A 27,202-nucleotide genomic window follows, 5' to 3' on the forward strand; every position below is an offset into this window, starting at 1 on the left:
CTCCAGCCTCTCCGCAACCCTCTCCCTGCGACCGCCCAAGCTCGGGGCTGCCGGCCCTCGTGCTTCTAGGAATTTGCACCAGAGAAAAAAAAAAAAAAAAAAAGAAAAGAAAAAGAGTACCCCGAGATGCCAAGAAAGCGCAGACAACAAAGGCCAGGTCTTGTTTGCAAGCGCGGGAAATCGCGGCGCTGACATTGTTCAGGCAGGATAGCCCGGGCGCCTTATCGCAGCGGGTGCGCAGGAGGTTCCTGCTGATAGCCCGGGGGAGCGCGAAAACGCCCCCGAAGATGAAAGAGGAACTTGCTCGGAAGAGCTCGGCTGACATGGGGATTTTTTTCCGGCTCAGCCCCGTGCGGGATGTTGACCTGGCCTGGAACAGAACACGCGCCCGGCGCACGCCGACACCGCAGGCACAGCCCGCAGCGGGTGCCCTGCTCCCAGTTAGCAGCTGGGAGGAACTGGTCAGCAAAGGGCGGCTCTTGGAAGTGGGGCGCGGGCCGGGCGTTGGGGTGCTGAGCCAAGGGGTCCCGCGTGGGTATGGATCAGTCCCCAGCACGCGGGAGCTGCACCGGGTCTGCAGCACGCAGCGCCCTGCCAGCCCTGTATTGCACCGCTGCATGCGCTGCACGCTGTGCATGCACTGCATACCGTGCGTGCACTGCACACGCACTGCACACGCACTGCACACGCACCGCAGTGCACAGCCGTGCAGGTGGCCCAGCACCGGCATCCCCAAGCCCTACCAGCACACACATGTACACCCCTGTGCGCACGCATGCACGTGCACGCACTCACATGCATACATGTGCATGCATACGTGCACACACATACATATGTGCGCATCCATGTATGCATGCACACGTGTGCGTGCACGTACATGTGTACAGGCATACATGCATTTAGATGCATGTTCACATGGATACATGCACACACATGTTCGTGCATACATGCACACACATGCACACACACGCACACACATGCATACACAAGCACGTACACACATGCACACACATGCACACATACATGTGCCTTAGTGCATGCATACATGCAATAAGCATGCATGCACATGTGCACACATGGATGCACACAAGCACGCACACGTCTGCGTACACGTGCATGCATGTATGCACACAAACACACACACACAAGTATACACATGCACATATGCTTATGCATGCACACATACAAGTGCACACACACATGCATGCACACGTGTGCAAATGTATACACAGGCAAGTACATGTGTGCATGCATACACACGTATACACATACGCATGCACACACTCATGCACGTGAATGCACACATATGCATGCACACATGTATACACACGCACCTTTGAACACACAATTTGCACACACACGTACGCACCCATGTTCACACACACATTGGCACACATGCACACACACATGCAAACACACACAAGGATGCCTGCACACACGCACAGACATGTTTACACACGTTTGCACATGCACACACATGCATGCACACATGCAAACACACATTCGCACACACCTCCACACACACACACTCACACACCCTCGAGGAGGAGGGGGAATGTCACGACGGACAGACAGACCACAACAGACCCCAACCCCAGCCCCTTCCCAGCCCCCCCAGCTGACCTCATGCCCCCCCCCCAGCCCATCTCTCCCCCCAGGGCCTCCCCTTCGGTTCTCCCCCCCCCAAGCCCCCCTAATATGCTCCCCCAGCCCCCCCAATGCCTCCCCATAGCCCCCCACAGCCCCCCACAGCACCCCTCCTCAGCCCCCCCGGCACCCCTCAGCCCCCCCAGGTCCCCTTTTCAGCCCCCCCAGCTCCCTTGAGCCCCCCCCAGCCTCCCCAGGCCCCCTCCTCAGCCCCCCAGTTCCCCCCTCCCAGTTCCCCCACTACCCCCCCCAGCTCCCCTCACCCCCCCCAGCTCCCTTGAGCCCCCCCCAGCCTCCCCAGGCCCCCTCCTCAGCCCCCCAGTTCCCCCACTACCCCCCCAGTTCCCCCCTCCCAGTTCCCCCACTACCCCCCCCCAGCTCCCCTCACTCCCCCCCCCCTCCCCCAACTCCCTTGAGCCCCCCCCCCCCACACACACCCTTCCCTCACGCCCCCCCCCCAAGGCCGCGCGGCCCCTTTAAGGCCCGCCCCGCCCCGCCCCGCCCCTCCCCTCCCTCCCCGCTCCCCTCCCCCTCCCGCTCCGCTGCCGCCCGCTCGGCTCCGAGGCCGCGGCGCTCGCCATGGCCGCCCCCCCCCTCCGCCGCCGCCGGCCCCCGCCCGCCCCCGCGCTGCCGCCGCCGCCGCCGCCGGTGCTGCTGCCGCTGCTCGCCCTGCTCCTGGCCGGGGCGCCCGGTGGGGCTCGCGGTGAGTGAGGGCGGCGGCAGCGGGCCCGGCCCGGCGGCCGGCACAACATGGCGGACGGCCCCGCCCCCGCCCGCACCGGGAACCTTGGGGGGGGGGGGGGGATTGAGGAGGGGGGGGGGGAGACCTGGGTGGGGGGTAATGGGGGGGGGGCTGGGGGAGCTATGGGGGGGAAACGGGGGGGGTTATGGGGGGGATTGGGGGAGCTGGGGGGCTTATGGGGGCGAATTGGGGAGCTGGGGGGGGCTCTGGGGGGCTGGGGGGGAACTGGGGGGGGGAATGGGGGTTATGGGGGGGAAACGGGGGGGTTGTGGGGGGAATTGGGGAAGCTGGGGGGGGCTTTGGGGGCTCTAGGGGGGAATTGGGGGAGCTGGGGGGGGGAAATGGGGGTTATGGGGGGGAAACGGGGGGGTTATGGGGGGAATTGGGGGAGCGGGGGGGGGCTTTGGGGGCTCTAGGGGGGAATTGAGGGGGGGGGTTGGGGAGGGTTTTGGTTCCCCTAGGGGGGAACTGGGGCGCCTGGAGGAGAGCTGGGGGGAAATTGGGGGAGCTGGAGGGGGGGGTTGGGGGGCTCTGGGGGGGAACTGGGGGGGGTTATTGGGGGAGCTGGGGGGGTTTGGGGGATGCTAGGGGGGAACTGGATGTACTGAGGGGAGCTGGAGGGGCAATTGGGGGGGTTATGGGGAGGAATTGGGGGAACTGGGGGGCTATGGGGGGGAATTGGAGGAGCTGGGGGGGCTTTGGGGGCTCTAGGGGGGAACTGGGGGGGCTCTAGGGGGAATTGGAGGTGCTGGGGGATTGAGGAGGGGAATTAGGGAGCTGGGTGCGAATTGGGGGGGCTGGGGGGGGAATTAGGGGGCTGGGGGGGGATGAGGAGGGAAGCTGGGGGGCTGAGAGGTTCTGAGGGGGCTGAGGAGGGGATTTGGAGGGGCTGTAGGGGGAACTGGGGCACTGGGGGGGGGCTGAAAAGGGGGCCTGGGGGGGCTGGAAGGGGCAGTGGGGGAACTGGGGAGCTGGGAGGGGGTAACTGGGGGGCTGAGGAGGGGAACTGGGGGGGCGGGGGAGGGCTATGGGGAGGAATTAGGGGGGCTGGGGGGGAACTTGGGGGCTGGGGGAGCATATTAGGGGGGCTGGGGGGGGAGAACTGAAGGGGGGGTCCTGGGGGGAGAGATGGGCTATGAGGGGGGGGCATGAGGTCAGCTAGGGGGGCTGGGATTGGGGTCTGTTGTTGTCTGTCCGTCGTGACATTCTCCACCCCCCCCCCTTCAAAAAGGGGGGGGCTGCATCGTACAGGGGAGGCCCCAGGGGGGCCTTGGGGTGCAGGGAGGGGGGAGATGGGGGCTGGGGTTGGGGGGGGGGTCTGGAGGCATCAAGGGTGTGTAGGGTGTTGGTGGAGCCTTTGGGGGGGGCACAGAGGGGAAACGGGGGCTGATTTGGGGGAATCCTCCGTGTCTGCGAGGGATGTGCCGAGGGATGCTTGGGGAGAGACCCGCCGGCCGGGGGGGGGGGCTTCTCCCTGAATGAGAAGGGACTGGGGGGGGGGGGGCCTGGGCACGTCAGTGGGGCCTTGTGGGTCCCAAAAAGGCCTCTGGGCCCCCCCCGATTGTGTGTGTTGGGGGGGGGGGGGGGAGAAGTTCCCCCACGTCAGTGCTGAGCCTCGGGCAGAGACATGTTGGTGGCTGTGACCAGGCCAAAATGGGGGGGGAGCCCGGCCCTTTGCTGGCCCCTGTGCCCCACAGGCTGCGGTGCCCCCTCCTCGGGCCGCCGCTTTTTTTGGCAAAGGAACCTTTCTTTCAAACAAAACAACCCCCCCCCCCAAAAAAATTGCCACGGCGTCGTTGGCGACTGCAAATATTTGTTTGGAGGGAGGGCAAACTCTTTGTTTCGGCTGCTTGCGGCCTTCGCCGCGCGCCTTTTGCTTTTCCCCGAGGAAGGGGGGTGGGGGGGGGGGGAAGCGAAAAGTACCACGTTTGTGCTTTTTATTAAAAAAAATATTGCCCTTTTTCCTCACGGCGTGGGGTCCGGGGGGGCACCTGTTGGCAGGGAGGGAGGCCGCGGCCTGGTCGGCCACCGAGGGGCTTCGCTCTAGGGTGGGGGGGGGGGGCGACGGCCGCTTGTGCGAGGCCGGTGCCTGTTGCAGGAGGAGCCTTCCTCTCCTCCCCGTCCTCTCGCCTCGTCGTGGCAGGCGCTTCCAGGTGGCTTTCGGGAGGCAACCGCCTCTCCTCGTGCAGATCCGGACTTGTCGGCCTCACCGAGCGGCCCCGCCGGGGTGCTGGACGTGGGCGCCTTGGCGATGCCGGCTTCTCCGGGGTGGAGGTGGCAAAGCTGGGGACCGCGGGAGGCTCCCCACGGGTCTGTCACCAGGCTTCCCTCCGTGGTTTGCACCGAGCTGGCGCTTGGGGAAAAATAAATATATAAACAAACAGGAAAGGGCTGATTGACCCCGTGCAGCTCGGCGGACCCGTCCGTGCCTTTGATCAGGGCTCCTATTGTTTCCGCCAAGCGCACGCCGGCTGTTCGCAGCCACGCTGCCCGGCGGAAAACTGCGGCCTTGGGGACCCCCAGGGAGCCGCTTTGGGGACCCCAGGGAGGTGTTTCGGGGTCTGGCATCGCGGCCACGGCTCCGTCGGCGCCGCGGCGGGGACCGGAGCCTCCGACTGTGCGTGCATCGGCTGCTCGAGCAGCCATGATGCGAGCTCGGCGTGCCTCCGGAGCCAGCCAGGGCTGCCCTTGCTGTTGTGCTTTCCACGAGAGATCTTAGCTGCTTGTTTCAGGGTAGGTAGGAAAAAACATCCGAATTTCTGCAGTGCTTGGGTGCTGTAAACCCAACGTGTGCGTTGATAAATAGAGAGGAAACCTCCCCCCCCCCCCCCACCTCGCTTTCCTTTTTAAAAAGAAAGCGCACGGTGCCCGTGCAGTGATTCTTCCAGGGTGGCTGTAGGTAGGCTTCGTTTTCTGGCCTGAAACAAAGCAAAAAGAGTGGTTTTTGGGAGCAATCTCTCAGACCAGCGGGTTTTATTCTCAACACCTGCTTTGAGTACGTATTTACCCAGATAAATCAGACCAAACGGAGCGGTCCACAAGTTACATCTTAGAACTTTCCAAGAAAGATTTCTCCAACTGGAAATTAAAAACAGTGTCCAACGAGCATTCTTGAACTCCTTCGGCTCCTTGGCCAGACAGCCCGGATTTTTTTTTTCCCCGGGTACGCGGCCGCTGCCAGTAGTGGATGCGCCGGAAATCGCAGTTGCGAAAGGAGTGAAGTTAAAAACGTCAATTCTCTGAACGCCAAGCAAAGTTCACTGGGTGTTGACCGGTGGAAGTATGCTCCCCAGCACACGGCCGGGGCGGTTATCAGCCCGGCGCGGGGAGTTGGTCTGTCTGCTCCTCTCAAGGGAGAAGAAAGCCGCGCTGGCATTCGGCGTTCGCTGGTGCTGAGCCTTTGGAGGCAAGCTGCTGCGTGCGGGCTCTTTGCAGGGGTGTGAGCGCTCTTTTGTCCGGATTATTTAAGCCCAAGCTTTCCAGCCTCCCTCTTCTTTGTGGATTTTTTTTTCCCCTTTCTTCCCAGCAGAAAAGCAGACTTTGCTGCACATCAAGGCCCCCTGACAACGCTCGCTTTTCGAACGCTTGCTACCTTCTCTGGGCTTCTTAGAAGTAACCCGTGGCCTGCTAGGTGTTGGAATATCAACGGCACAGTAAGCAGCTGGTTATTTAGACCCCCCAAAAATGTGCTAGCTGCCTGAGAATGCAGAGTCCTGGAAACCGTCAGTGAGGGGCTGTCCATCTGCCTGGCTCGCAGGACTTTGTCCTGCAGTGCTGGTAGGGCATGGGTGGCTCCTGAACTGGTTCCCGAACAAGTCAAAACACAAAATAGGTGTCAGACCGGAGCATGGAGAGGGAGTTTGGAGCCATATGTCTGTTTTCTGAGTTTGAAGAGCAACAGCAGCAGAAATGTCAAGGCTCCTTCTAATTACCCTATTAATGATGAGGCTCCTGTCAATTCGCTTGTTTAAAATTCATTTAAAGCTCTCCTTTTGTGTTACTTGACTAGATGCAAGGAAAACCCTTCTTTAAAGGTGAAAGCACATCCTTCCCCCCCCCCCCTTTTTTTTTTTCCATTTAGTATGTCTTCTAGTCAGCCACGATATGTTCTTGTTGGGTTCAGTGCATGCCAGGGGACTGCAGCCAGCTCGAAAAAGTTGGGACTCTTGTTGCTAACTTTAAATATCCTAGTATAATTTTTAGTTTCTGGATGACTTGCATGCAAGTGCTTTTTTTTTTTTTTTTTTTTCATAGCACAGCTAATTTTAACTCTGTTTCATTTAGCAGCAGTGGGTCAGTAGATTTCAGAAGCACCAGCAAGGAACAGAAGAGATGTTGAGATCCGAAAGTAGATGGAGATGCTGATGAGGCAGCGAGACGTAGGGAAGGCATTCGAGATGGTGGCACTGTATCTGCAGAAGAGCAAATCTTCTGGTTTCTTCTGCCCCTCGGTAGGGTAGCAGGGGCAGCGTGAGCTCTAGAAATGTCCTGGTGCTCACTTTTGGAGGTGGAGGTGTCGGTGAGCTGGCGCTGGGGCTCGGAGAAGATGCTGGTGTGCCACACGGCAGAGGCGTTTTAGACCCAGATATATCCTGGGTGGGGATGTGGGGATGCCAGTTGTTGACCCCAGGCAGCAGCAGAATTGAGATGAACGTGATGGAAAGAAAATCTTTGTTTCTAAAAGTCTTCATCAGGGAGCTTTGGGTATTGTCCTCCCTGCTTTTTTGGAAATGAAGCCCTGGTTGTTTTCTTGGAGTATCATTCTTGGGGTGGTACGGTTGAACGAGGAGCATGCAGAGACTCGGAACAGTCCTCAGCTCCCTCGCCACGTGAGAATGGGTTTTATTTCTAGCCTACTCTTGGGCAAAACCCTCCGTGATAATGGTTATTCTTTATTTCAGCACAGCATATAATGAAACCCTGAAAGGTATTTCTTTCTTCCAAGCATGTTTACACATGTCCCTCTTCATTATAGCATCTGAAGAAACAGCAGAGGTACAAACCCAATTGTTTTCCATTTCTCTTGCTAACATTATGCTGCTGCAGCATTAAAACATCACTACCAGATTGGGTCTCATTAAGTTAGGTGCTGTACAGAGACATAATAAATTGCAGCTCCTGTTCCAGAGCCTTATGAAGGCTCAGAAGTCAGGGGAATCATTGTTCTTCCAGCCTCGATTCAAACTGTTGAAAAAGAACAGCAGCTTACAATCTCGGCAAAAATCTGTTTATCTGGTAAATACGTGGGTGGGTATTGGCAATTTTACCAATGAGCATCTTCAGGTTAATTATCTTAATACATCTTGATCAGGTAGCATTTTCCCCCAGGGAAAATGTCATCTTGCATAGCGCGGCTTTGGGAGATTTTGGGAAATGTATTCCAAGAGGTGGTTAACACCATTACGTTAGATTTCGCTGTGAAACTTTTCTCCTGTCTAGCTGCGTAGACATCTTGACACACGCATTCCTGTGCGAGAATAAATATGTGCAAAATGAGCTCAGATAGTTGCTGCAAAAAAAAAAAAAAATTGTTCTTTGGCTGTCAAGGCTTAATATTTTAGCTCCCTGGAGCCTGGAGCTGTAATCCAAGGACCCCCACCTGCTTGTTGGGATTCATGTTACGAAAGCAGGTTACGTTTAATGGGGGAATTTGGTACGAGGGGGCCTTCTCTTGTTCCCCCCCTGCTGTAGTTAGGGCAGGAGGATGCCCTGGGTTCCGTCGCAGCGAGGCTTTGCTTCGGCAGGGACACGAGCCCGATCCGTCTCTCTTTGGGAGAACAAAGCTTTCATTCTGAGGATCCGCGGCTTAATGCTAGGCTTGTTTAAACAGCTTCGTTTAAGGGCTGGGTTTGTCTCTGAGCAGAATGTCAGGAAGAGCGCGGAGCGGATAGAGCAGGCTCTGCTGCCAACTTCTGCAGCACCTTTCGTGCAGACTCATCCCCAGGCGCTCCTGCGAGAGGGGAGCGAACCGCCCCAGCGCTCTGAACTGCTCTTTTGTTTTCCTCTGCCCGATCTATTTTCTTCGGCCCGGTCGGTTTCTTTTATTAAGTAGATTATATGTTTTGCTCAATAGGAGCTTTTCTTCCCGAATAAAAGGAACGCTGTTTGGCATGAAAAATTCTTTCCTTCGCTCCTGGCTCCTGCTTCGCCCGGGCGTCCCCGGCTGCTCGCGGGAGCCCCGCGGAGATGCCTGGCGTGGGGCTCTGTACCTGTCGCTTTTCCGTCCCCCATCCAAAGGAAAAGAATGTCTGCGTGTTCCTGGCTCCCAGTGCTACTGATATGTGAAGAATTTTCCCTTCTGGTTAATCAAACCTGAAATGCAAGCCCTGCGCAGGGGCTGCCCTGTAATTGTGCTGGCTGACGGAAGCCCGGGCTCCGGCACCGCGGCAGGACCGGCCCTCGGTGGGTGATGCCTGGGGAGGAATTCGGCTCCGGGCGATGGCAGGCCTGGAGGTGGGCTCTTGCGTGATAGAGGTGCAGGCAGAATTGGCTCCTGGCTGCTCAAGGGAGGCTGGGGCTGGACTTCGGGGTCTACCAAGGATTTAATAAGCCCTAAAACTGGAGGGCGCCTGCCTGCAGCCCTCCCGTGGCCACCTGGAATGTCTGGAGGGCCTCTCGAGGGTCTCATGGGTGGCGTAGCAGCAGCACACGTGCCTGCTGGAGTCTTCATTTCCTTTGTTCACGCTTACCCTAGGGGTTTTGGAGAACCGCTGTTTAAAAAAAAAAAAAAAAAAAAGCAGCCGGCTCGGAGGGGGAGCGCGTCAGCTGGCAGCACCGCAAGGGGGAAACGAGGCTTTGCGGGGCTTACCCCTCCTTGGGAAGAAACTTTGTCTTTCTGCCCAGAACAGATAAGGATCTTTTGTCTCCGGTCCCCTGTGCACGGGGGTTTTGGTATCGTACCTTGCAGGTAGACCGATTGCTTTGTGTTTGGGTTTTTTTGGTTTTTTTTTTTTTGAACTCTGCAAATGAAACCGAGAGGATACAGCCAGTGCCTCAGCTTTTGTTCTTGAAAGGATGCTTAGTTTCGGGCCAGGTATGGAAGAAAGAAAAAGTTTACAAAACCAGCTTTATGAGAGCACTGAAGTGTTTTGTTTACTTTTGAGCTTCTGGAAGTGAAATTGCCGTAGCCTTAATCTTTGACTTCGAAATGAGACTAACAGGAACCAAGTTCGGTTTTACTGCATCTAAATCAAGTTGCAAAGAGCCTGCATGGTGAAACGTGTTGCTTAAATGATTTTAATTTATACCTTGAGGTTTTGATAAAGTAATAAAGGAGATGCTTTAAAACACTATTTCCTTTTAAGTAGACTTGAAGGTAGGAATGTGCCCTGGCTGCTCTCCTTTCTCGTGCTTTCCTAAAAGCTCCATTACGACCAACCTTTGTTCCCCGGAGCGTGCGTGTCTTTTGGAAGACCTGTCCGATCCCTGCCCCGCTGACCACTGGAAAGCGGCGTGCTCAGAGCTGCGGGGCGGGTGGGTGCAGGGGGCTTCCCTTCGTGAACATCCCCCTGTAAAAGCCGAGCGATCCTTGGGTACGGTGTGCTCGGCTCTCCTCCGTAGGGCTCGGTCTTGGGGTCATCCCCGTCTGTTTTCTGTCCTACGTCCCTTTTCTTCGGCTTGTGCCAAGCACAGAGTAATAAGCTACAATTGCTTACGGTGCTTTTTAAAGCCGTCTCGCTCAGCAGCTCTTCCATATTTCGCTGGCTTTTTACTGCTGCTTCAGTTTTGGATCCGTTGGTTCAAACCCACTTGTGCCTGCATTTAGCCTCTCCGAAATATCGCAGCCTGCCTCGGAGCTGTTAAGCAGCACACAGCAACAGCTAGGAAATGAAGAGCACAGTGTCCAGAGAGAATTGAGTGAGTAGCAACGTAATTGGCCTGACTGATTTACCTAGGACACTGGAGATAAGGGATAACAGGTGTCTTCCTCCCAAACAAACCCCGAAGAAGTTGGTCAGGACCTGCTTATTTTCCCTTCGGCTCACGGTGCCCCCCCGCAGCCCGACTCTGCTGCGCGTTGGCTGGGAGCAAAGGGGCTCTCCCCAGGCCGTGAATATCCCTGGAGGTTTGATAAACGTGCAGATGGCAGCGATGGTGCTGACGGAGGGCTCCGCGCTCCCCCTGCCCCGCAGGAAGGTGTCCGACACACACGAGCATCTTCATGACTTTCGTGCGTGTCCTGCCGCTGGCAGAGCACAAACAGGCGGAGAGGATTTAGCTGCCGGGCTGGGGAGAGTTAACCGTGGCGCTTGTGTCTTTTAAAACCCTTCTTCAAACCCTCTCTACCTGAAAGACCATTTCTGCAGCGGGTAAGTACATGTTTCTGAATCCCTCCGGGGAGGCTGAGAGATCTGATGAAAGCCGAAGAAAAAACTGCGTGCTGCTCTCCAAGCCCCACCCTTCTTCTTGACATTGTTGTACTCGCTCTTTGTTCCCAACCATGGCGATGCCTGGGGATTTGCTTACAGTTTTTCAGGCAGCTTGAGAAAAGCACAGTGACGGCTGGGAGGCCGAAAAATGTGGGAATCCGCCTCGGAGTGTCTCCTTCGCTCTTTACCCAAATAATGTTCACGGAGAGCAGGCAGAAAGCCAGGAATGTATTTGACCCAAGGTAGCGTCTCGGATCGGGAAAACGGTTACTAAATAAGTGACCGATCTGGTTGGGTGTAGCACGCTTGGCTTGTGGAGTCGGTTTGGGTTTTGGGTAGGCATCTGCCAGCTGCCCGTGGAGGTGGATGTCCCTCGCTGGCCTGTGTCGGGCAGCTCGTCCGTGGCGTGGCCGAGGCCTGTGCAGGGCATTCGGGTGCGATCGGTCTGCCAGGAAGAGCGAGCGCTCCGCCTCGGTTTGTATTCCGACCCTAGGTCGGACTGGGAGTGGGTCTTGGTAAAATGTAGCCTAGTTTGCGGGGATGACTTGGGTCATCTCTGCTAATGGTTGGTTGCAACAAGGGCAAGACGAGGGCAGTGCCAACAGTCACCTTCTGGAAAGGCGTTGGTCTTCCACATTGTATTCGGTGCTCAAGGCAGGTTTTTGCGTCTACAGTACCAAATATGACTTGTTCTGTTACTAAAGCCAGTTCTTCCCGGACCTAAGAATGGCCCGTTCCCTCTGAAGTGGGCAGACTGGGGAAGAAAGTTTTCTTTTTGCTTGAACGCCTGGTCTCTGGCGAGTTTTAAGGGGCTGATCTTGTTTTGATTTCTGCAGCTTTGACATGTTTGTGCTCCGACTGCAAACAAGCAAACTCCACGTGTGAAACGGACGGCGCGTGCATGGTGTCCGTCTTCAACCTGGACGGTGTCAAACATCACGTTCGGACCTGCATTCCTGAAGCAAAACTGATTCCTGCTGGGAAACCCTTCTATTGTCTGAGTTCAGAAGATCTGCGTAATACTCACTGCTGCTACTCCGATTTTTGCAACAAAATTGATTTAATGGTTCCCAGCGGTGAGTAGAGAGCTAAATAAGTCGTCTGTTTGAAGTGCAGAGGATAGAAGCTGTCTGTTTGGGATCGGGAATGAGGTGTTCTCGGCACTGTTTTCACTTTTTCCCTTAGGTTGCTGTGTGAACTCGAGCGCTTGGCTTATTCCCTTGATTTGTAAAGTGGAAATAATAACAAACTACTTCAAATTAAAATGTGAAGTTGCTTGAACTCCCCTGTGGCAGACAAAATGTCACCAGATGATGAGGTTGTACTTTAGGGTAGGAGAAGCTTCCAATGTTTGGTTGTGCTTTTTCTCCCCCCACCTTCACTCAGCAGCTCTGTGTTGTGAGACTCCTCTCGCCTTATCAGCCCCGCTGCTGATAGCCGCACAGGCTCCTGAAAGCAACAGCAGATATGTTCGTCTGCAGTTAAATTTGAGCTTCTGCTGCATGGTGCTCTGTGTCTGCGATGGCCTGAGGTCAGTGCATGTTTTCTGGGCACGGCTCGGATCCCTTTTCCGGCGCTGCCTTGCGCTGCAGCCTGCCTTTTGTCTGCTAGATTTGCTTTCCTTCCTTCAGGACCGCAGATCTTTTCAGTGATGAGGCACGAGGATGGGAACGGTGCAGCAGCTTTGGAGGAAAGCGTGTGGGGTGGAGGGCTGCCTGAATTCTGAATACGCATAGAGGAAGCAGCCCTGCCTTTGAGTGAGGGTGTGGGAAATGGCTGCTGCTTTCCAGTTCTTGGGACAGAGAAGGCATGCAGTACTTCCTCATACCGTGTTCCTCTCCGTTTTGGGCTAATATTTAGTGGGTCTGGTAAAGACTGCAGTATCCATTTTCCTTGGGTGCAGTAGGGGAAGTCCTGTTTGTTCTCAAGACAAGTAATTGTTGTCTTCACGTACAAGTCTTCATTGGCTATTGCAGGACGAAGGGGACAGAGGCAGAGCTGAGTCCTTACTTCTGGTGGTTGTTTTTTTTCCCCCACTTGGAGAGTTCCAGTGGAAGGTAGTACGCAGGCTGTTCTAGCAAAGTTGGCCAGGAACAGGCTCCCACCCCCTTTTAAATAGCAGGTGCTGTAACCCCCGATGCCACAAATGAAGCACCATCATCTTTTGTGGGTTTTCACTGTAGTTTGCCGGCCTGGTGAATCGATCATTCCCACGTTACCGCTGTTATTCGATGTGTCCTTTACCATCCTGGAGCAGCACGCTAAAATAGTCTTGGCTCTGAGAGGATAATTAAAACACAAGAAGAAGGTCCTTAAAGAACACTGAAGGAGTGACAGTTTTCTAAAAGAGCCTGTGTTTTTTCTCCTCCTTTTTTCTCTCAAGGGCACCTGAAAGATAACGAACCCCCATCCAGCTGGGGTCCTGTGGAGCTGGTGGCGGTGATTGCTGGACCTGTCTTCCTCGTGTTCGTGGTCATGATCATCGTCGTCTTTGTTTTTCACCACCACCAACGAGTCTATCACAATCGTCAGCGGCTGGATATGGAAGACCCCTCTTGTGAAATGTGCCTGTCGAAGGATAAGACTTTGCAAGACCTAGTCTATGATCTCTCCACCTCTGGCTCTGGCTCAGGTATTAAGATATGACTGGAAATGACCTGGTAACGTGTAGTTGTAATGGAGTAGTCTGTTCTGGCTCTAGTCCTCACAGCTTTGCACTGGTGGAAGGTCCTTGCCTCATCAGCCTGTTCAGGTTGCCTTGTCGTGAGTAATACGGAGGGCATATTTTAGTTTCGGTCATGCAGCAGACTCTGTAACGTCAGTGTCCAGTGCTTAGACTAGGTAAGAGCAGTGGTTCAACTCCTCCTTAACTGGCGATGTGTAAAAACAGCTTTGTGCGGCTTTCCTCCTTGTCTGCAAAAGCATAACTCACACGGCTGCATTTATTTCAAATTTAGCCCTGAAATTGGATTTGTTTTGGAAACAGACGTTAATTGCTAACCTGTGGGTTATTGGCTTTCGAAGGGGGGTGCAGGATTTCACCTGCATCAAATCGGGCAGGAAAATAGGAGAGATTCCAGCAGCTGAAAACGTTAGTGTGCAAATGCTCTTTGTGCAGCCTGTTTCATCCCAAAGAGTCCTTGGGTATTTCAAAGTGAACAGTGTGTTCGTGAAGTGTACAGTGTTCACTTTCGTAGCAGTTAGAAGAAGTCATTCCTAGAATAGCTAAGGGAGTAATCATTTTATTCATGGCTTTGAACTATGAAAGCAGTTAGGTTAAAAAAAAAAAATAACACACAAAACACTGAATTTTACAGCAGATGGAAACTGTAGGATAATCCACAGAGGCAGAGAATATAGCAACCTGATATTCAACCAGGGAATAAACCTTCAGCACCACATCTGCTATATATAAAGTGTTTAGGGATCTCTTCTGTACTCACTGTCCGCAGGTGAGCTCTGTAACTTACGTAAGAGGTGGCAACTTCGTTGGGACTGCTTTCTTAAGAGAAGTTCTGGGAATTTACTGCTTTTTAGCAGAGTCTGTCTTCAAGTTCCCCTCTCCATATTCAGGCTAAAGTTTCTTTGATCTGCTGTGGAGCTGTAGTTCCCTGACTGCTGAATGCCTAATCACTGGTGGTTTGCAAGCTACTTCAAAGCAATATGCAGATGCTTTCGGAGCAGCCAAACGGTACATCCTACAAGGCACGGGAGCTACCACCATTTGCTGTTTTGGGTCTTAGGCAAGCTGAGCGTTATCAAATGTAGAGCCTTCTAGGTTTGATAATGCTCCGCTTCAGACTCCAGGGCTTCAGGAGTTTCTTTTGCTGCAGCAGACGTTCAGTTCTCCATTTTCTTGTTCATAGGCTTGCCACTTTTTGTCCAGCGGACCGTGGCTCGGACAATTGTCCTTCAGGAGATCATCGGCAAAGGCCGCTTTGGGGAAGTGTGGCGTGGCAGATGGCGTGGAGGTGATGTGGCTGTAAAAATCTTCTCTTCACGTGAGGAGCGTTCCTGGTTTAGGGAAGCGGAAATATATCAAACTGTTATGCTGCGACATGAGAACATCCTGGGATTTATTGCTGCAGATAACAAAGGTAAAATGTTCCCCAGTCCTGCGAGCAGAGACTTTATTAGTATGTAGTCTGCTTCTAGGAGTTGTTTCTTCGCTTGGATTTGCAGTTAAATGGTTAAAGGAAACCATCAACGTGCTTTTCAAATACTCTACATATTCGACCGTTTCCCACCAAAGGATGGTAAAATTTACTGCTGTTGTTGACTCGCTTGCCCCCAGGTTGGCTGCTGAGCTGCAGCCTTACCCGGTAGTTCTCTGTACCAAAAAGAAGGGGTGCAGGATGCTCAGGGGTTTTGTTCTGTCCCTGCATTGTACCCATCTGAGCACAGTCTCCTTCCTGCTGCAGATAATGGAACGTGGACTCAGCTGTGGCTTGTCTCTGATTACCACGAGCACGGATCTCTCTTCGACTACCTTAATCGATACACGGTGACTATTGAGGGGATGATCAAGCTTGCCCTGTCTGCTGCGAGTGGGCTGGCCCATCTACACATGGAGATTGTGGGTACTCAAGGTAAGAGCAAAGTCTGGAAAGATGCTGGGAGTTCTTACAGGGAGAATAAAACAGAATTACTTTATTTTGGTCAGTATTGACCAGCAACGGACTGATTGTTTTTGCTGGCAGTGGAGTGTGTTCGCCTTCCTTCTGGGATTTAGACCAGCATTTCACATCTGCATCCTAAAATTGGTGCTACTTGGGTGGGAAGTTAGCACAGGCAGCAGCCGTTATAAGCTCCTTAAGTCCACATAAACATGCCTGATGCCTGGGATGGAGTTTATGTCCCTCTTGAGGCCTCCGGATGCTACTGCATCAGCAGTACCTCTGAAGCGTAAATATGGAGCCTTTGCAAGCCATAGGCGGGCAGCGCTGCTCTTTTTTTTCATCACTGAAGTGTATCCAAACAGGAAAATGTGTCGCAACACTGAGAATTTAACTAACGCCGTGAGATCCAGTCCTGCCTCTGTGCTGTTGAGACTAACGGATCTCACCAGACCTTGATCCCTGCTACTTGTTGTTTTGTTCTATTAGGAAAGCCTGGCATTGCTCACAGAGACTTGAAATCCAAGAACATCTTGGTGAAGAAGAATGGCACGTGTGCCATCGCTGACCTTGGCCTGGCTGTCCGGCACGATTCGGTTACGGATACGATTGATATTGCACCGAACCAAAGGGTCGGAACCAAACGGTAGGGGAGCAGCTTTCCTGGCCGGCATTCGAAGGCATCGCAGTTTGACTGAGAAATGCCTGAGCTGCTGTTTAGCACTGGTGAAATTTTCTGTCTTAAATATTTCCAGCGTCTTGCAGAGTGTCAGCATTGTGCTCAGAACTGGTGTCCCTTCGTCTCTGGGTGCCAGCTGAGAGGTGTAGGCCAGCTTTGTAAACTCAGCACCAGGGAGCTCGTTATAATGCTTGACAACACGCTTGGCATTCTCAGAAGCCTTTTGGGGCCTGTTGTCTGGAGCTTGATGTGCTTTTTGGTTGTTTTTGCCTCTTTCCCAACTATTCTCTTTAGAGTTTTGTTCACTCCGTTGGACTGTAGGGCCCAGTGCTGTACTGATTAAGACTGCATGATGCCCAGCTTCATCTGCTGAGAAGTGCTGTGAGGGAGAACTTGCCGTTTACTGTCTTAGAGTGGATCCCCTCTCCAAACTAACATGCTGAACCCTTTCTGTTCTGCAGATACATGGCACCTGAAGTCTTGGATGAAACCATTAACATGAAGCATTTTGATTCATTTAAGTGTGCCGATATCTATGCTTTGGGCTTGGTCTACTGGGAGATTGCTCGAAGGTGCAACGCAGGAGGTAATACCCATTCAGGTGCTTGTGCCAACAGCCTGGCTTGCATCTGGCTTTCCCAGCCTCGATGGTCTCTGCTGGTTGGGTTTTGGAGGCCCTGGAGCACAAGGCTGCAGGAAGATACGTCCATGTGCGTTGCTACCAAGGGAGTCAACAAAAGCGACCCAAAGCTCCTGTTAAGACTGGCCTTTGTGGGGAAGTGGGAGTTAATATTCTGGGCGGTGTCTGTTCTTTTGGATGGATTTTAACTAAGTGGTGGTGCCAGTCCGGTGGCTAACTTTCTTCCCCTTGAATTGGTATGAATGGGTGACTTGGCACATCCAGCTGCGAGCAGGAGCGCGGTGCTGTCATGTGTGCAGCAGTCCTGCCAACTGCAGCTCAATCGAGGTTCCTCGACCCTTCCTCTGTGGTGGGAGGTGTCGATCGCAGCACGCTGACTCTGTTCCAGTTTGGGCAGCTGTATTTTATTTCCCTGAATTTTTCTTGTAAACTCGAATCCCAGATTCTTCGTTTCTGTTCTAAATAACTGCGAAGCGTTGACGCATCTCAGCAGTGAGTCATATAGTCTAAACCAGAATCAGTCTGCCTTCAGTGAGCTCTGTGGGGATGATCCTTTCTCCCAGGAATTGCATTTCCCCTTCTCTTTCCTTCAGGTATCCACGAAGAATATCAGCTTCCATACTATGACCTTGTACCCTCTGATCCTTCGATTGAGGAGATGCGGAAGGTTGTATGTGACCAGAAATTAAGGCCTAACATCCCAAACTGGTGGCAAAGCTACGAGGTAAGATCTGCTTTCGCCTTCACATCCCCTTTTCCCCTCGATAAGGTGAGTAAAGAGCGAGTAGCGTAGGCTGAGCTCTAGTTTTAGGAGGGGCAGAGGGCTGTGCCGGCCTCAGCCGGGCAGCCGCAGCCCGACAGGCTGTCCTGGGGTCGAGGAGAGGACTGATGTCTGCCCTTGTTTCTTGCCTAGGCACTACGGGTGATGGGTAAGATGATGCGAGAGTGCTGGTACGCCAACGGAGCAGCTCGACTCACCGCCCTCCGCATTAAGAAAACCCTCTCACAGCTCAGTGTCCAGGAGGATGTGAAAATCTAGGCTCTGAGCCCCAGCATGAGGAAACTGCACAAAGCTGCCATGCTAGAGTAGACGTGTGATGGAGGCCTACCTCGTGTTTCTGCCCAATCTACTGCTACCAACCAGACAGCGTGACCTACAGGCTGCTAGGTGGGGTGACGGAGCCTCTTGAATTGCTCTTTTCCCTGCTTGGGTATGAAACAATCAGAAACCTTTTATGATCACCTCCTGACAGCGTGAAGACTTGAGAGGGACTTACCTGAGGGATCTCAGCCATGATCGTAACTCTTGTTTCTTTAATGGAAATCCCTGTAAAGTTCAGTGCGCGTGACGCACCCGTTGGCAGTGTTTGAGGCCGGGGTGCTAGGTGCTGGGAGTGGGAAGGGAAAGGGAAGGTTTTCTTGCCATGCTCTGAGGGTTTTCCAAGGACTGGCACATTAATGCAGAAAAAGCATTGCAAAACAAATGGTGCTCCCTTCTGAGAGGCTGAGCCTGAACAGTTTATCAGCTTCATGAAACCATTTCCCTCCTTTTTCTTAAGCTTGAAAAATTCTAAGTCAAAAAAGAAAACAAAAATCTGACTGGCTGTCAGTGTGCGCAATGGTGTATGCATGCGCAAGGTGCGCGTGTCCCCTGTGCCTGTTCATCTCCTTCCGTAGACGTGCAGTGTCTGCCCGTAGGGTGGCTCATCTCCGTTCGTGCTTTCTGTGCATGTGCAAATCTCGAGTGTCCTTTTTTTGAGCTGTGCGTGCTGGTGCTCTCCTTGTTCTGTAGTGAGCGTTGTCTGGCTTGGACAGGCTGCTTAGAACCAGATCCTTGGCTCTCCGATGGGTGCTGTGGCCTTGCCGCCCGTTCGCCGGCTGCAGGAACTTCCCATCAGGTTGCCTCACTGCCACCCCCTCCCTTTTTTAAGACAAAACAAAACAAACAAGGAACTGACTTCGCTCCCGGAGTCCGGGCTTTTTGCCTTGAGCCCCTGGGGTTTGAATTCTTGGTAGCGTGGAAGGAAAGCCGGGGGAGATGCCACAGAGCTGAGATGCGTGTCGGAGACGGAGCAGGCACTGCGCCCGGCTGGAAGGAGATCAGGCCGTGGGGAAACGCAGGAGACCGTTCTTGTAGGAACGTGATTCCTGAGTCCACCATCGAGGCACCCTTGCAGGAGCGCTCTGCGGCTTGGGGCAGACCGCGAGGGGCCGGGTGTCTGGCGCTGCTCTGCACCTCCTGAGAGGCACTCAGCACTTCGCAGGATCTGACGGTGGGGTGTGGGTTTGGAAATCAACGTCCATCTTTTTAATATACATATATAAATATCTCATAATCTGGAAGTGGCTGTGTATAACTTGTGGGGTGGGGGGAACTGCATGACTTTTATTTTGATTAAATGCCGAATCAGGGTGAGGTAGAGTTGGTTCGACTGTTGTCTGCAGCTGGGCCTAGCAAAACCAGAAGTAGCTTGAGGACTGAGTCTGTCGTGCTGACTGCAGCGTCAAAGGCAATCTGGGAAGTGCTGGTTGTTGGTTAGGTCAGTATCTATGGTGTATAACTCTGAAGCCATAACTTTTAACTGGAGCGGTTTTGATTATTTTTTTTATTATTATTTTCTGGGAGGGCCTGGATTTTAACTTTTTTTAATGTTGTTAATTCTTTATAAGAGAAGAAAAAACAATCTATAATTATTACCTCTTGACCTGTTTGTTTGTAAAGAAATCACTGCAAAAAAAAAAAAAAGAAAAAAAAAAAAGAAAACCAAATGCACACAGCTCGATTTACACTGGAACTGTTTCTACTCAAACCTTGCGCCTGTTCTGTAAGGTGAGGTTTCATCTCTGCTCCGGCCGCCGGGGTTAATTTTTTTTTTTAAACACTCTGTTCTTGCTGTCTGTGTATCTGTCTGTGTGTCTGTCTTCCCCCAGACCCCCGATCTTGTCTGTGACTTTATCTGTGTAAAGTGAGGAGTGTTTTTTTGCATCGTGTTTGGAGCCATTTTGCATCCTCCCATGGATTTTTAGCTGTCGGGCAGCACGAGGCTGCCTCGGGAGGGCCTGGTTCATGGAGCAGCGTGGAAGTGTGCGCTTTGTGAATGTACAGCTTCCCTTCCCTTTCCGATTTGTTCTGACTCGTTTCCCAGCCAGAGGTTACCTTGTGTCTCCGGTACCGTCCGTCCCTTAACCAAACCCTTCTGCATTTAGAAACGGCGGTGGTGGGCACTTCACAGAGAACCCTAAAGACTCTCCAGCTGCTGTAACGGGACCCTGGCGATGGCCCCATGCCAGCGGGTTGGGGAGGAAGTCTTAGCTGAGACTGTGAAATAAACTGCCGTAGGAAAGCCCATCACGCCGGTAGGTACGTCTGCCGCGCGCTCCTCTGCGAGCGCCGCGCGTTCTCCTTTCAGAGTACGAGTCTCCTGTCCCTGTTAACCGTGCAGGCTGCTTTTCGAGGACACTAAATCAGCTACGTAACTTGCACTGATTCACTCACCCGCCCCTCCAACTGTAGCCACACATGCATCTGCCTCAGCGCTAAACCAAACAGTGGAGCGGATCAAGTTAGAAGGGGTGAGGGCAGGATGGCAGGGCATCCCCTACAAGGAGGAGTAGAGAAGCCTTGTTTTTGTAGAGAAATGCCATCAGAAGATACTCAAAACTGAGTAGGATCTGAGGTGGGAACGCTGACTATGTAGCATTTATCCAGCACTTTTCATGCAAAACATGTGCCGGGGAGGTGCAGTGCTTACTTAGCTGACTGGTAGCAAACATAGGAATCACTGCCCGGCTCTGAAATGTGCCCGGCTCAGGTGGCTGCAGCAGCTGTTTAAAAAATGCAACACTACAGACAGTTCAGGACAAGAGGCTGACGCCGCAGCAGTTGGAAGCGAGGAGGGGAGACGTCAGATACTCGCGAATCGCCTTGGGGAGGGGCAGAGGTACGGAGCTCGTGCTTCTTGTCTGTGGCGCAGGGTTAATCGGTGGTACGCTGGCTTCAGAACAGATCTCATGGTACTTAATCTGCCCCTTTTATTTGTTTGGTTTTGTATATTTTATTAGAAATGGACTGTAAAATAGCCACTTAGACACTTTACCTCTTCAGTATGCAAATGTAAATACAATGTAATATAGGAAATCTTTTGTTTAATATAAAACGAGGCTGTCGATTTCTGCTGTACATTATTAAAAGTTTGTTTTATTCACGTGAGGTGTTGGAGTCTCTCGCTGTTTGCTGCAGAGGGGTAGGAGCTGAGCGGCCAGGACCCAGGTGGGTGCTGTGGGGTGAAGCTGCCGGTGCTGTGGGGCAGGTGGAGGGGGTGTCTCGAATCCAGGACCTCTGTGCTCCAGCCTGTCCCCTAGCTTTTCAGCTGTTTGCTGAAAGCCGGCAGCAACCCAGACATCTGTTGTTCATCCCTGGGAGGAGACCAGACCAGAGCCACTTGGGGTCAGCTCTGTCCCTGCCCTGCCTGGTGGCACTGGCGTGAAGCTGGGGCTGCTGTCTGCCAGGGGAATAGCCCCCTGAGCCCCAGAGACAGCCAGTGGGGCTTGCTAAAACAATCTCCCTAGCACCCTGCTCAGCACATCTCAGCGGTGAACGTTCCCATCGCTGGCCCCGATGCAGCTTCTGATGTCCGCGGTGCAGTCCGATGTCCCGATGGCAGCGCAGGTGAGACGAGGGGGCAGAGGAGGATTTCCAGCCCAGGCAGGGCTCGGGAGCTCTCCCCCTCCAGGTCCAGTGACCAGGAACAGGAGGGTGTATGCACAAGAGGCATCTCTCCGAGGCAGCCCCTGGGCTGGTGCCTCTGTGCCCACGTGGGCACGCGGCTTCTGAGGAGGATAAATTGCAGCCCAAACTGCTCCCCGTGAAAATCCTGTTTGCTTGGAGGGCAACTGGTGCTCCTCAAACTGCCTGGGCTAATTCCCCCTAATTAGAGCCTCCTGTTAATGAGCACGTGAGTGGATCAAGGGGAAAATCCGCCGGTGTCTGGGGTCCCCAGTGGTCTCAGGCCAACGGCATCGGTGCGGCACGGAGGGGCAGCCGCCAGCTGGGCTCACCCAGCTTTGTTTGCAGTCCCTGCCCGCGGCCCCGGGCCTGCCGCAAAAATAACCCTGTTCCAAAAAAACGAGGCACTGGGTGAGTTGAGTGAATGCTTTTTTGTTTTTGTTTTGTTTTGTTTTAAAGCAAAATCTGCCTTTACCTTTCTTCTAGGAAATGAGACAACAGAGGTCTGGGGTGGCTTGGGGTGGAGGGGGTGGTGCAGTCATTGTGCAGTATTAGGCAAACTTTTTGTGCCTTTTCTGCCCTTTGTAGCTCTCTAGGCACACGAGTGCTGCTCTGCATGTAAATCTGTGCGTTTTAAATATATTTTTCCTTAGTGACCTGCTTATTGGACTGGCTAAGGCTCAGAATACGGTGGTTTTCACTGGGCATTAAGCACATGCTGGTGCTTTTTCAGGCAGGTCCCTCTGGAATCTAGAGCTGTAAAGTTACAGCAGCTGTGTTTGCTCAGTTGAGGGGCAAACCATGCTCCCCGGGTTTCATATTCTCAGGTTGGTTGTAAATGTTTTTGTTATGCTTACGCTGCGTTCTGGGACCCAAATTTCTCACCCTCCTGTGGGCCCTTCCTGTTGAAAAACGCGCCTGCTTCGGCCTAGTTGTGTGTCAGTGACACATCCGCATCGGTACCAGCTTAACCGTAATGCCTGGTACTGGAGAAAAGTCAGCTGCACTGCTACAGGGGGTCACGTTTTTTTGTTCTGATACCTTCAAACGAGGCCGTTTCAGGAACTGTGAGCAATTCTCGTGGAGAAACAAAGGTTTATGTACCCAACGTAAACGGACCCATGCCTGCTTCATGCCGGGGAAGGAGAGAAGTGGATCTCTCTTTTTTCTAGCAACACAGGCTCTTCTCGAATAGTATTTTTGGCAGGTGCTGCCATATTCAGTGTTCTCCCTGCCGCTGTTTACTTAAGGCTGGTATAAAACAGGGCAGGGGGCGGCCGCACGACACAGAAAATGGAGGGGAAGGGGGGAGCCCAGCTCAGCCCCCAGGGGCTTCCCCTGCTTCCCTTCTCCCCTCCTCGGCCTCCATCTCCTCCCGCCTGCTGCTGGGCCCGGGGCCCTGCTCTGGAGCCCCCTCCCCGGGGCCGGGAGGGAGCAGGGCCCTGCTGGGGGGGGCAGGGAGGGGGCCAGGGGGACCCCCAAATCCGCCCCGCTCCCCACTGGAGCGGGCCCCATTCTGGCTGCCTCAGGACCGGGGGGCGGGGCTTAGCGGGGAGGGGCGGGGCTTAGCGGGGAGGGGAGCGGCCGAAACAGCGGGGGGCGTGGCTTTGAGCACGGAGGGGGGCGTGTCCTAACGGATTGGGGGCGTGTCTTAGTGTGATGAGGGCGTGCCCTGGTGGGATTGTGGGCGTGTCCTGGCGGGATTGGGGGCGTGTCCTTCGCTGGCCCCGCCCCCGCGGGCTGATATAGCGGCGCGCGGGGCGGAGCGGCCCGGCCATGACCCTGCGGCGCCTGCGGCGGCTCCGGCCGAAGGAGGAGGATGCGGCCCCGGCCCCGGCCCCGGCCCCGGAGCGCCCCGGCCCCGCCGACGTCTACCGGGCGCTGGCGGCCGCCGGCGGGACCCTGCCCCGCGTGCGCAAGGTAGGGCCGCCCCGGGACGGCGAGGGGTCGTTTGCCGGTGCTCCTCCCCCCCCCCCCCACCGTGTTCGTGCTGGGGGGGACGGGGAGCCGCGATCGGTACCGGGCTGGCGGGGAGCGCGGTGGCCCCGTGCGCTGGGGAGCACCGGGGGTTGTGGTTGCGTCCCGCCGCCGGCTCAGCGTCGCCGCCCCGGCGGGGTCCTGTGCCGGTGCCGTCCCCGCGCCCCTGTCCTTAAATCCGCGTCCTCCCTGATCCCGTCCTGCACCCGCCTCCTGCCCCAGCGCCTGCCCAACGTCCCCGTCCTGCCCCGGTGTCCCCCCAACCCAAGCGTCACCTCCTGTCCCAATTCCTGCTCCCAGCCGCAGCACCTTCCCCGCGTCCCCATCCCGCCCCGGTGTCCCCCCTCCAAACCCTGCGCCGTGCCCCAGTTCCTCCCCGAGTCCTTCCCCGCTGGCTTTGGGGTACGGGGACGGGTCCCCGCTCCCCATGTGCGTGCCCGTGCCACCAGGACAGACGCGTCCCCACGGCCCCCGTGCCTTGGGAAAGCCCCTCTCTGGCAGCGCTGGGCCCGTCACCGCCCTAGTGCTCCCCCCGGGCCCCACGGTGCTTCCTGAGCGTCGGAGGGAAGCGAGAGCGGAGCCGACATCCGGAGCAGAAGTGGCTCTCGCAGCCGTGCAGAGTCACGTGCCGTGGGCCTGGCTCCCGCCTGCTGACCGAGGCCACCGCAGGAGACGTCCCTAACGGGACCAGGGCGTCCTGCGTCACCTCCCTGTGCTGCGGGTGACGTGGGGGCCCGACGTGATGGGCTGCGTCCTTCCCTACGGGGTCACGTACCCAACGCCGGCTGTTCTGCGCTCAAACTTTTGGGGTTGCATTTGGGACAGCCACCCGCTCCCGGCCGTGGGCTTGGTGACACCCGTTAGGTGCAGGGCAGGGGGACGCGGTGGCACCGGGCCACCGGCAGGACGGGCCACGCGTGCAGCTCACGATGTGACCGCCTGCGCCACTCCGGGGCATTTGGGGGAAGGCTCTGTCACCTCTGCCCCCGTGGCAAGGGTCCTGCTGGTCCGTCCGCCTGCCCACGCCTCCGTGCCCTCCACAAAGGGATGATTGTCGGGGCCGAGAGGCGGCTTTGCACGAAAAGCCCGACGCTGTGATCCCAACAGGGCCCTTCTGTGCTGGCCCGCCCCCGCCCCGAGCGTGACTTGGGGTTCGGCACAGCCGACGTCAAAGCGTGGGGCGAGCGCAGAGCAGATGTGAGGGCGGCTTTGAGCACGGATAAAAGCCTCGTTATGCCCATCCGGCCGGGGTGGGGGGGGCACAGGGCGCTGGGTGCTCCCGGGCACGGGCGCTGGTTCAGTGCCGGCTTGGCATGGTGCTCGTCCCCGTGGGGTGCCCCGTTTTGTCTCCGGGGGGTTCCGGGGGAATGCGAAGAGGTCGGTGCCCCCTGCTGATGGCTCTGCTTCTGCCGCAGGATGCGGGGTTCAAGTGGATGTCCCCAAGCGAGTCCCCAGAGGAGCACAGGTAGGGGCCAGGGTGCGGGTGACAAGGGGGGGGGACATGCGCTAGAGTGGGGCTGGGGTTGGAGCGTCCGTGGGATGCTGCTCCAGACACCCCACGGTGGGGTGGAGACAGAGGGGAGCCCAGGGTGGGTAAAGGATCAGCTGCCAGCGGGGGGCACAGCTCCCCACAGGGACCTGACACCCCCAGACCCCACGAGGTCCCCGCACGACACCGGGGGGTGGGGGTGGGGGGGGTCCCATCCACAGCTCCCACGCTTTCCCCGGGCTTTCATCCACCCAGCGCCGAGGAAAACCCAAACCCCGAGGCAGCGTTCAGTTAGAGAAGTGGCCAAACTCTTGGCGGGCCGGGCCGGGGGGGGGGGGGGGGGGGGGCTCTGCCTTGTCCCTCACCCTTGTGTCCCCCCAGGAGGGTGGTGACGCTGGAGAAGAAGGCGGAGGAGACCTTTGGCTTCGAGATCCAGGTGGGTGCCGTGCCGTGCCGCGCCGCGCTCCCCACCCTTCCAGCCTGCACCTTGCTTTGCATGGAGGGTATTTTTAATTTGTCTCTGAGCCACGGTTTATTTTTAGCGGTGACGGAGCTGCCTGCTTACCGAAGCCTCCCCTGGTGGGGGTGGCGGGGGGGGGGGTGGGTGGACAGGCCCTCCTTGGGGGCGCAGGCATCCGGTGCGAGCCCCCCCAAAGCCAGGGCGCTGCCCCCCATCGCCCGGCAGCCCCAGGTGCTGCTTAAACGTTGAAATTCCACCCACCCACCCCCCCCAGGCCCTGTTGCTGTTGTGGGGGGGGAACCCCGGTGTTTGTTAAAGGGGGGGCTGCGCCCCTAACCCCCCCCCCCCACCCACCTGTTTCAGACCTACGGGCTGCACCACCAGGACAGGAACAGCGTGGAGATGTTCACCTTCGTGTGCCAAGTGCACAGCGGGAGCCCAGCCGAGGCGGCGGGACTCAAGGCTGGTGAGCACAGCCCTGGGGGGGCGGGGGGGGGGGGGTAGGGGGGGCCCCGGGGGGGGGGGGGCTGGCATCCCTGATCCCGTCTGCCCCCGCCTCCAGGGGACACGATCACGGGGGTGAATGGGCTGAATGTAGAGGGCATCCGGCACCGGGAGATCGTGGAGATCATCAAGAGCTCTGGGAATGTGCTCAGGTGAGCCAGGGGAGTGCTGGGGGGGTTGGGGGGGTGGTCCCGAGGTGGCCCCCAGCCCCGTGCTGATGGCTGCTGCCCCGCAGGCTAGACACGCTCTACGGGACGTCCATCCGGAGAGCTGAGCTGGAGGCACGGCTGCAGTACCTAAAGGTGAGGGGGAGGTCTGGGGGGGGGGGGGGGGGTCAGGGGAGGTGGTCTGGGACCCCTACGCACAGCTCTTAACCTCCCCCCCCCCTTTTTCCCCGCAGCAAACGCTCTACGAGAAGTGGGGGGAGTACCGCTCGCTGATGGTGCAGGAGCAGCGCTTGGTGCGGGGTGAGTGGGGGGGGGGGGGGGTCCGGGTTTGGGGGGGCAGGCAGCGGGGCAGCTCCTCGGGGTGCCCCAAATCCCCGCTCCCCTCTTTCTGACTTCCCACCACCGTTGCCCCCCAGCAGGAGTGGTGGCCAAGGACCCCAGCATCTACGACACGCTGGAGTCCCTGCGCTGGTGCCTGCAGGGGGGGGGGGCCCCCGGCTCCCCCCGCGCCAGCGCCGCCGGCAGCGACGACTCCTTGTACCAGACCTGCGTCTTCGCCGACTCCCTCGACAAGGACGGGGACGGGGACACCTCGGGACCCGCGCCCCCTCCGCCCCGATCCCGGCCAGCCCTGACCCGCAGCTCCAGCCTCAAATGCAGCGGGGGCGCGGGGGCCGCGGGGCTGCTGTGGGCACGGGCCGGAGACCCCCGGCCGGGGGTGGGGGTGGGCCCCCCCCCCAAGGCTCGGCACAGCAGCTTCCGCCAGCGGTTGCTCAAATTCATCCCGGGACTGAACCGTGCGCTGGAGGAGGAGGAGAGCCACCTCTAGCTGGGGGTGCTGTTCCCACTCACCCCCCCCTCACCAAGCCTAATTTATTTATTTATTGCAAGAAGCTCCCCCCCCCCACACCCCAGCAAGGCGTGGGGGTCATGGCACCGAGGGACACAAGCGGGGGCTGTTCCCAAGGTCCCAAGGTGGCTTGCGAAGCCACCGCTCATCTCAGGAACTGGTGGCCTCCGTGCTGGGGGGGTGGGGGGGGGGCTGTGTGCCCCCTCCCCCCTCCCCCCCCCCCCAAAAAAAAAAAAAGGGGTTTTGTACCGCGTGGCGCACTCGTTGCTCGCCAATACAGAGACTTTTTTTGCACCCGCCTGTGGCTGTGACTCTGGCAGAGGTGGCCTTTGGGGA

At 56.2% G+C, this 27,202-nt stretch overlaps 2 protein-coding genes across 2 annotated transcripts; both read left to right on the forward strand.

Moving 5' to 3' along the window:
* Nucleotides 1-2,156: 2,156 nt before the first annotated feature.
* ACVR1B (activin A receptor type 1B) lies at nt 2,157-20,903 on the forward strand. The gene is made up of 9 exons (XM_035570357.2): nt 2,157-2,350; nt 11,595-11,834; nt 13,142-13,390; nt 14,625-14,855; nt 15,180-15,347; nt 15,864-16,020; nt 16,515-16,639; nt 17,287-17,417; nt 17,607-20,903. The coding sequence occupies exons 1-9, from the start codon at nt 2,227-2,229 to the stop codon at nt 17,730-17,732; spliced, it is 1,551 nt and encodes a 516-aa protein (XP_035426250.2). The 5' UTR covers nt 2,157-2,226; the 3' UTR covers nt 17,733-20,903.
* A 2,292-nt stretch (nt 20,904-23,195) lies between these two features.
* TAMALIN (trafficking regulator and scaffold protein tamalin) lies at nt 23,196-27,090 on the forward strand. The gene is made up of 8 exons (XM_035570336.2): nt 23,196-23,339; nt 24,812-24,861; nt 25,267-25,321; nt 25,709-25,811; nt 25,908-26,001; nt 26,085-26,151; nt 26,250-26,316; nt 26,436-27,090. The coding sequence occupies exons 1-8, from the start codon at nt 23,196-23,198 to the stop codon at nt 26,843-26,845; spliced, it is 990 nt and encodes a 329-aa protein (XP_035426229.2). The 3' UTR covers nt 26,846-27,090.
* Nucleotides 27,091-27,202: the final 112 nt, after the last annotated feature.

This window comes from Cygnus atratus, chromosome 29, assembly GCF_013377495.2.
Source record: "Cygnus atratus isolate AKBS03 ecotype Queensland, Australia chromosome 29, CAtr_DNAZoo_HiC_assembly, whole genome shotgun sequence".
NCBI lineage: Eukaryota > Metazoa > Chordata > Aves > Anseriformes > Anatidae > Cygnus > Cygnus atratus.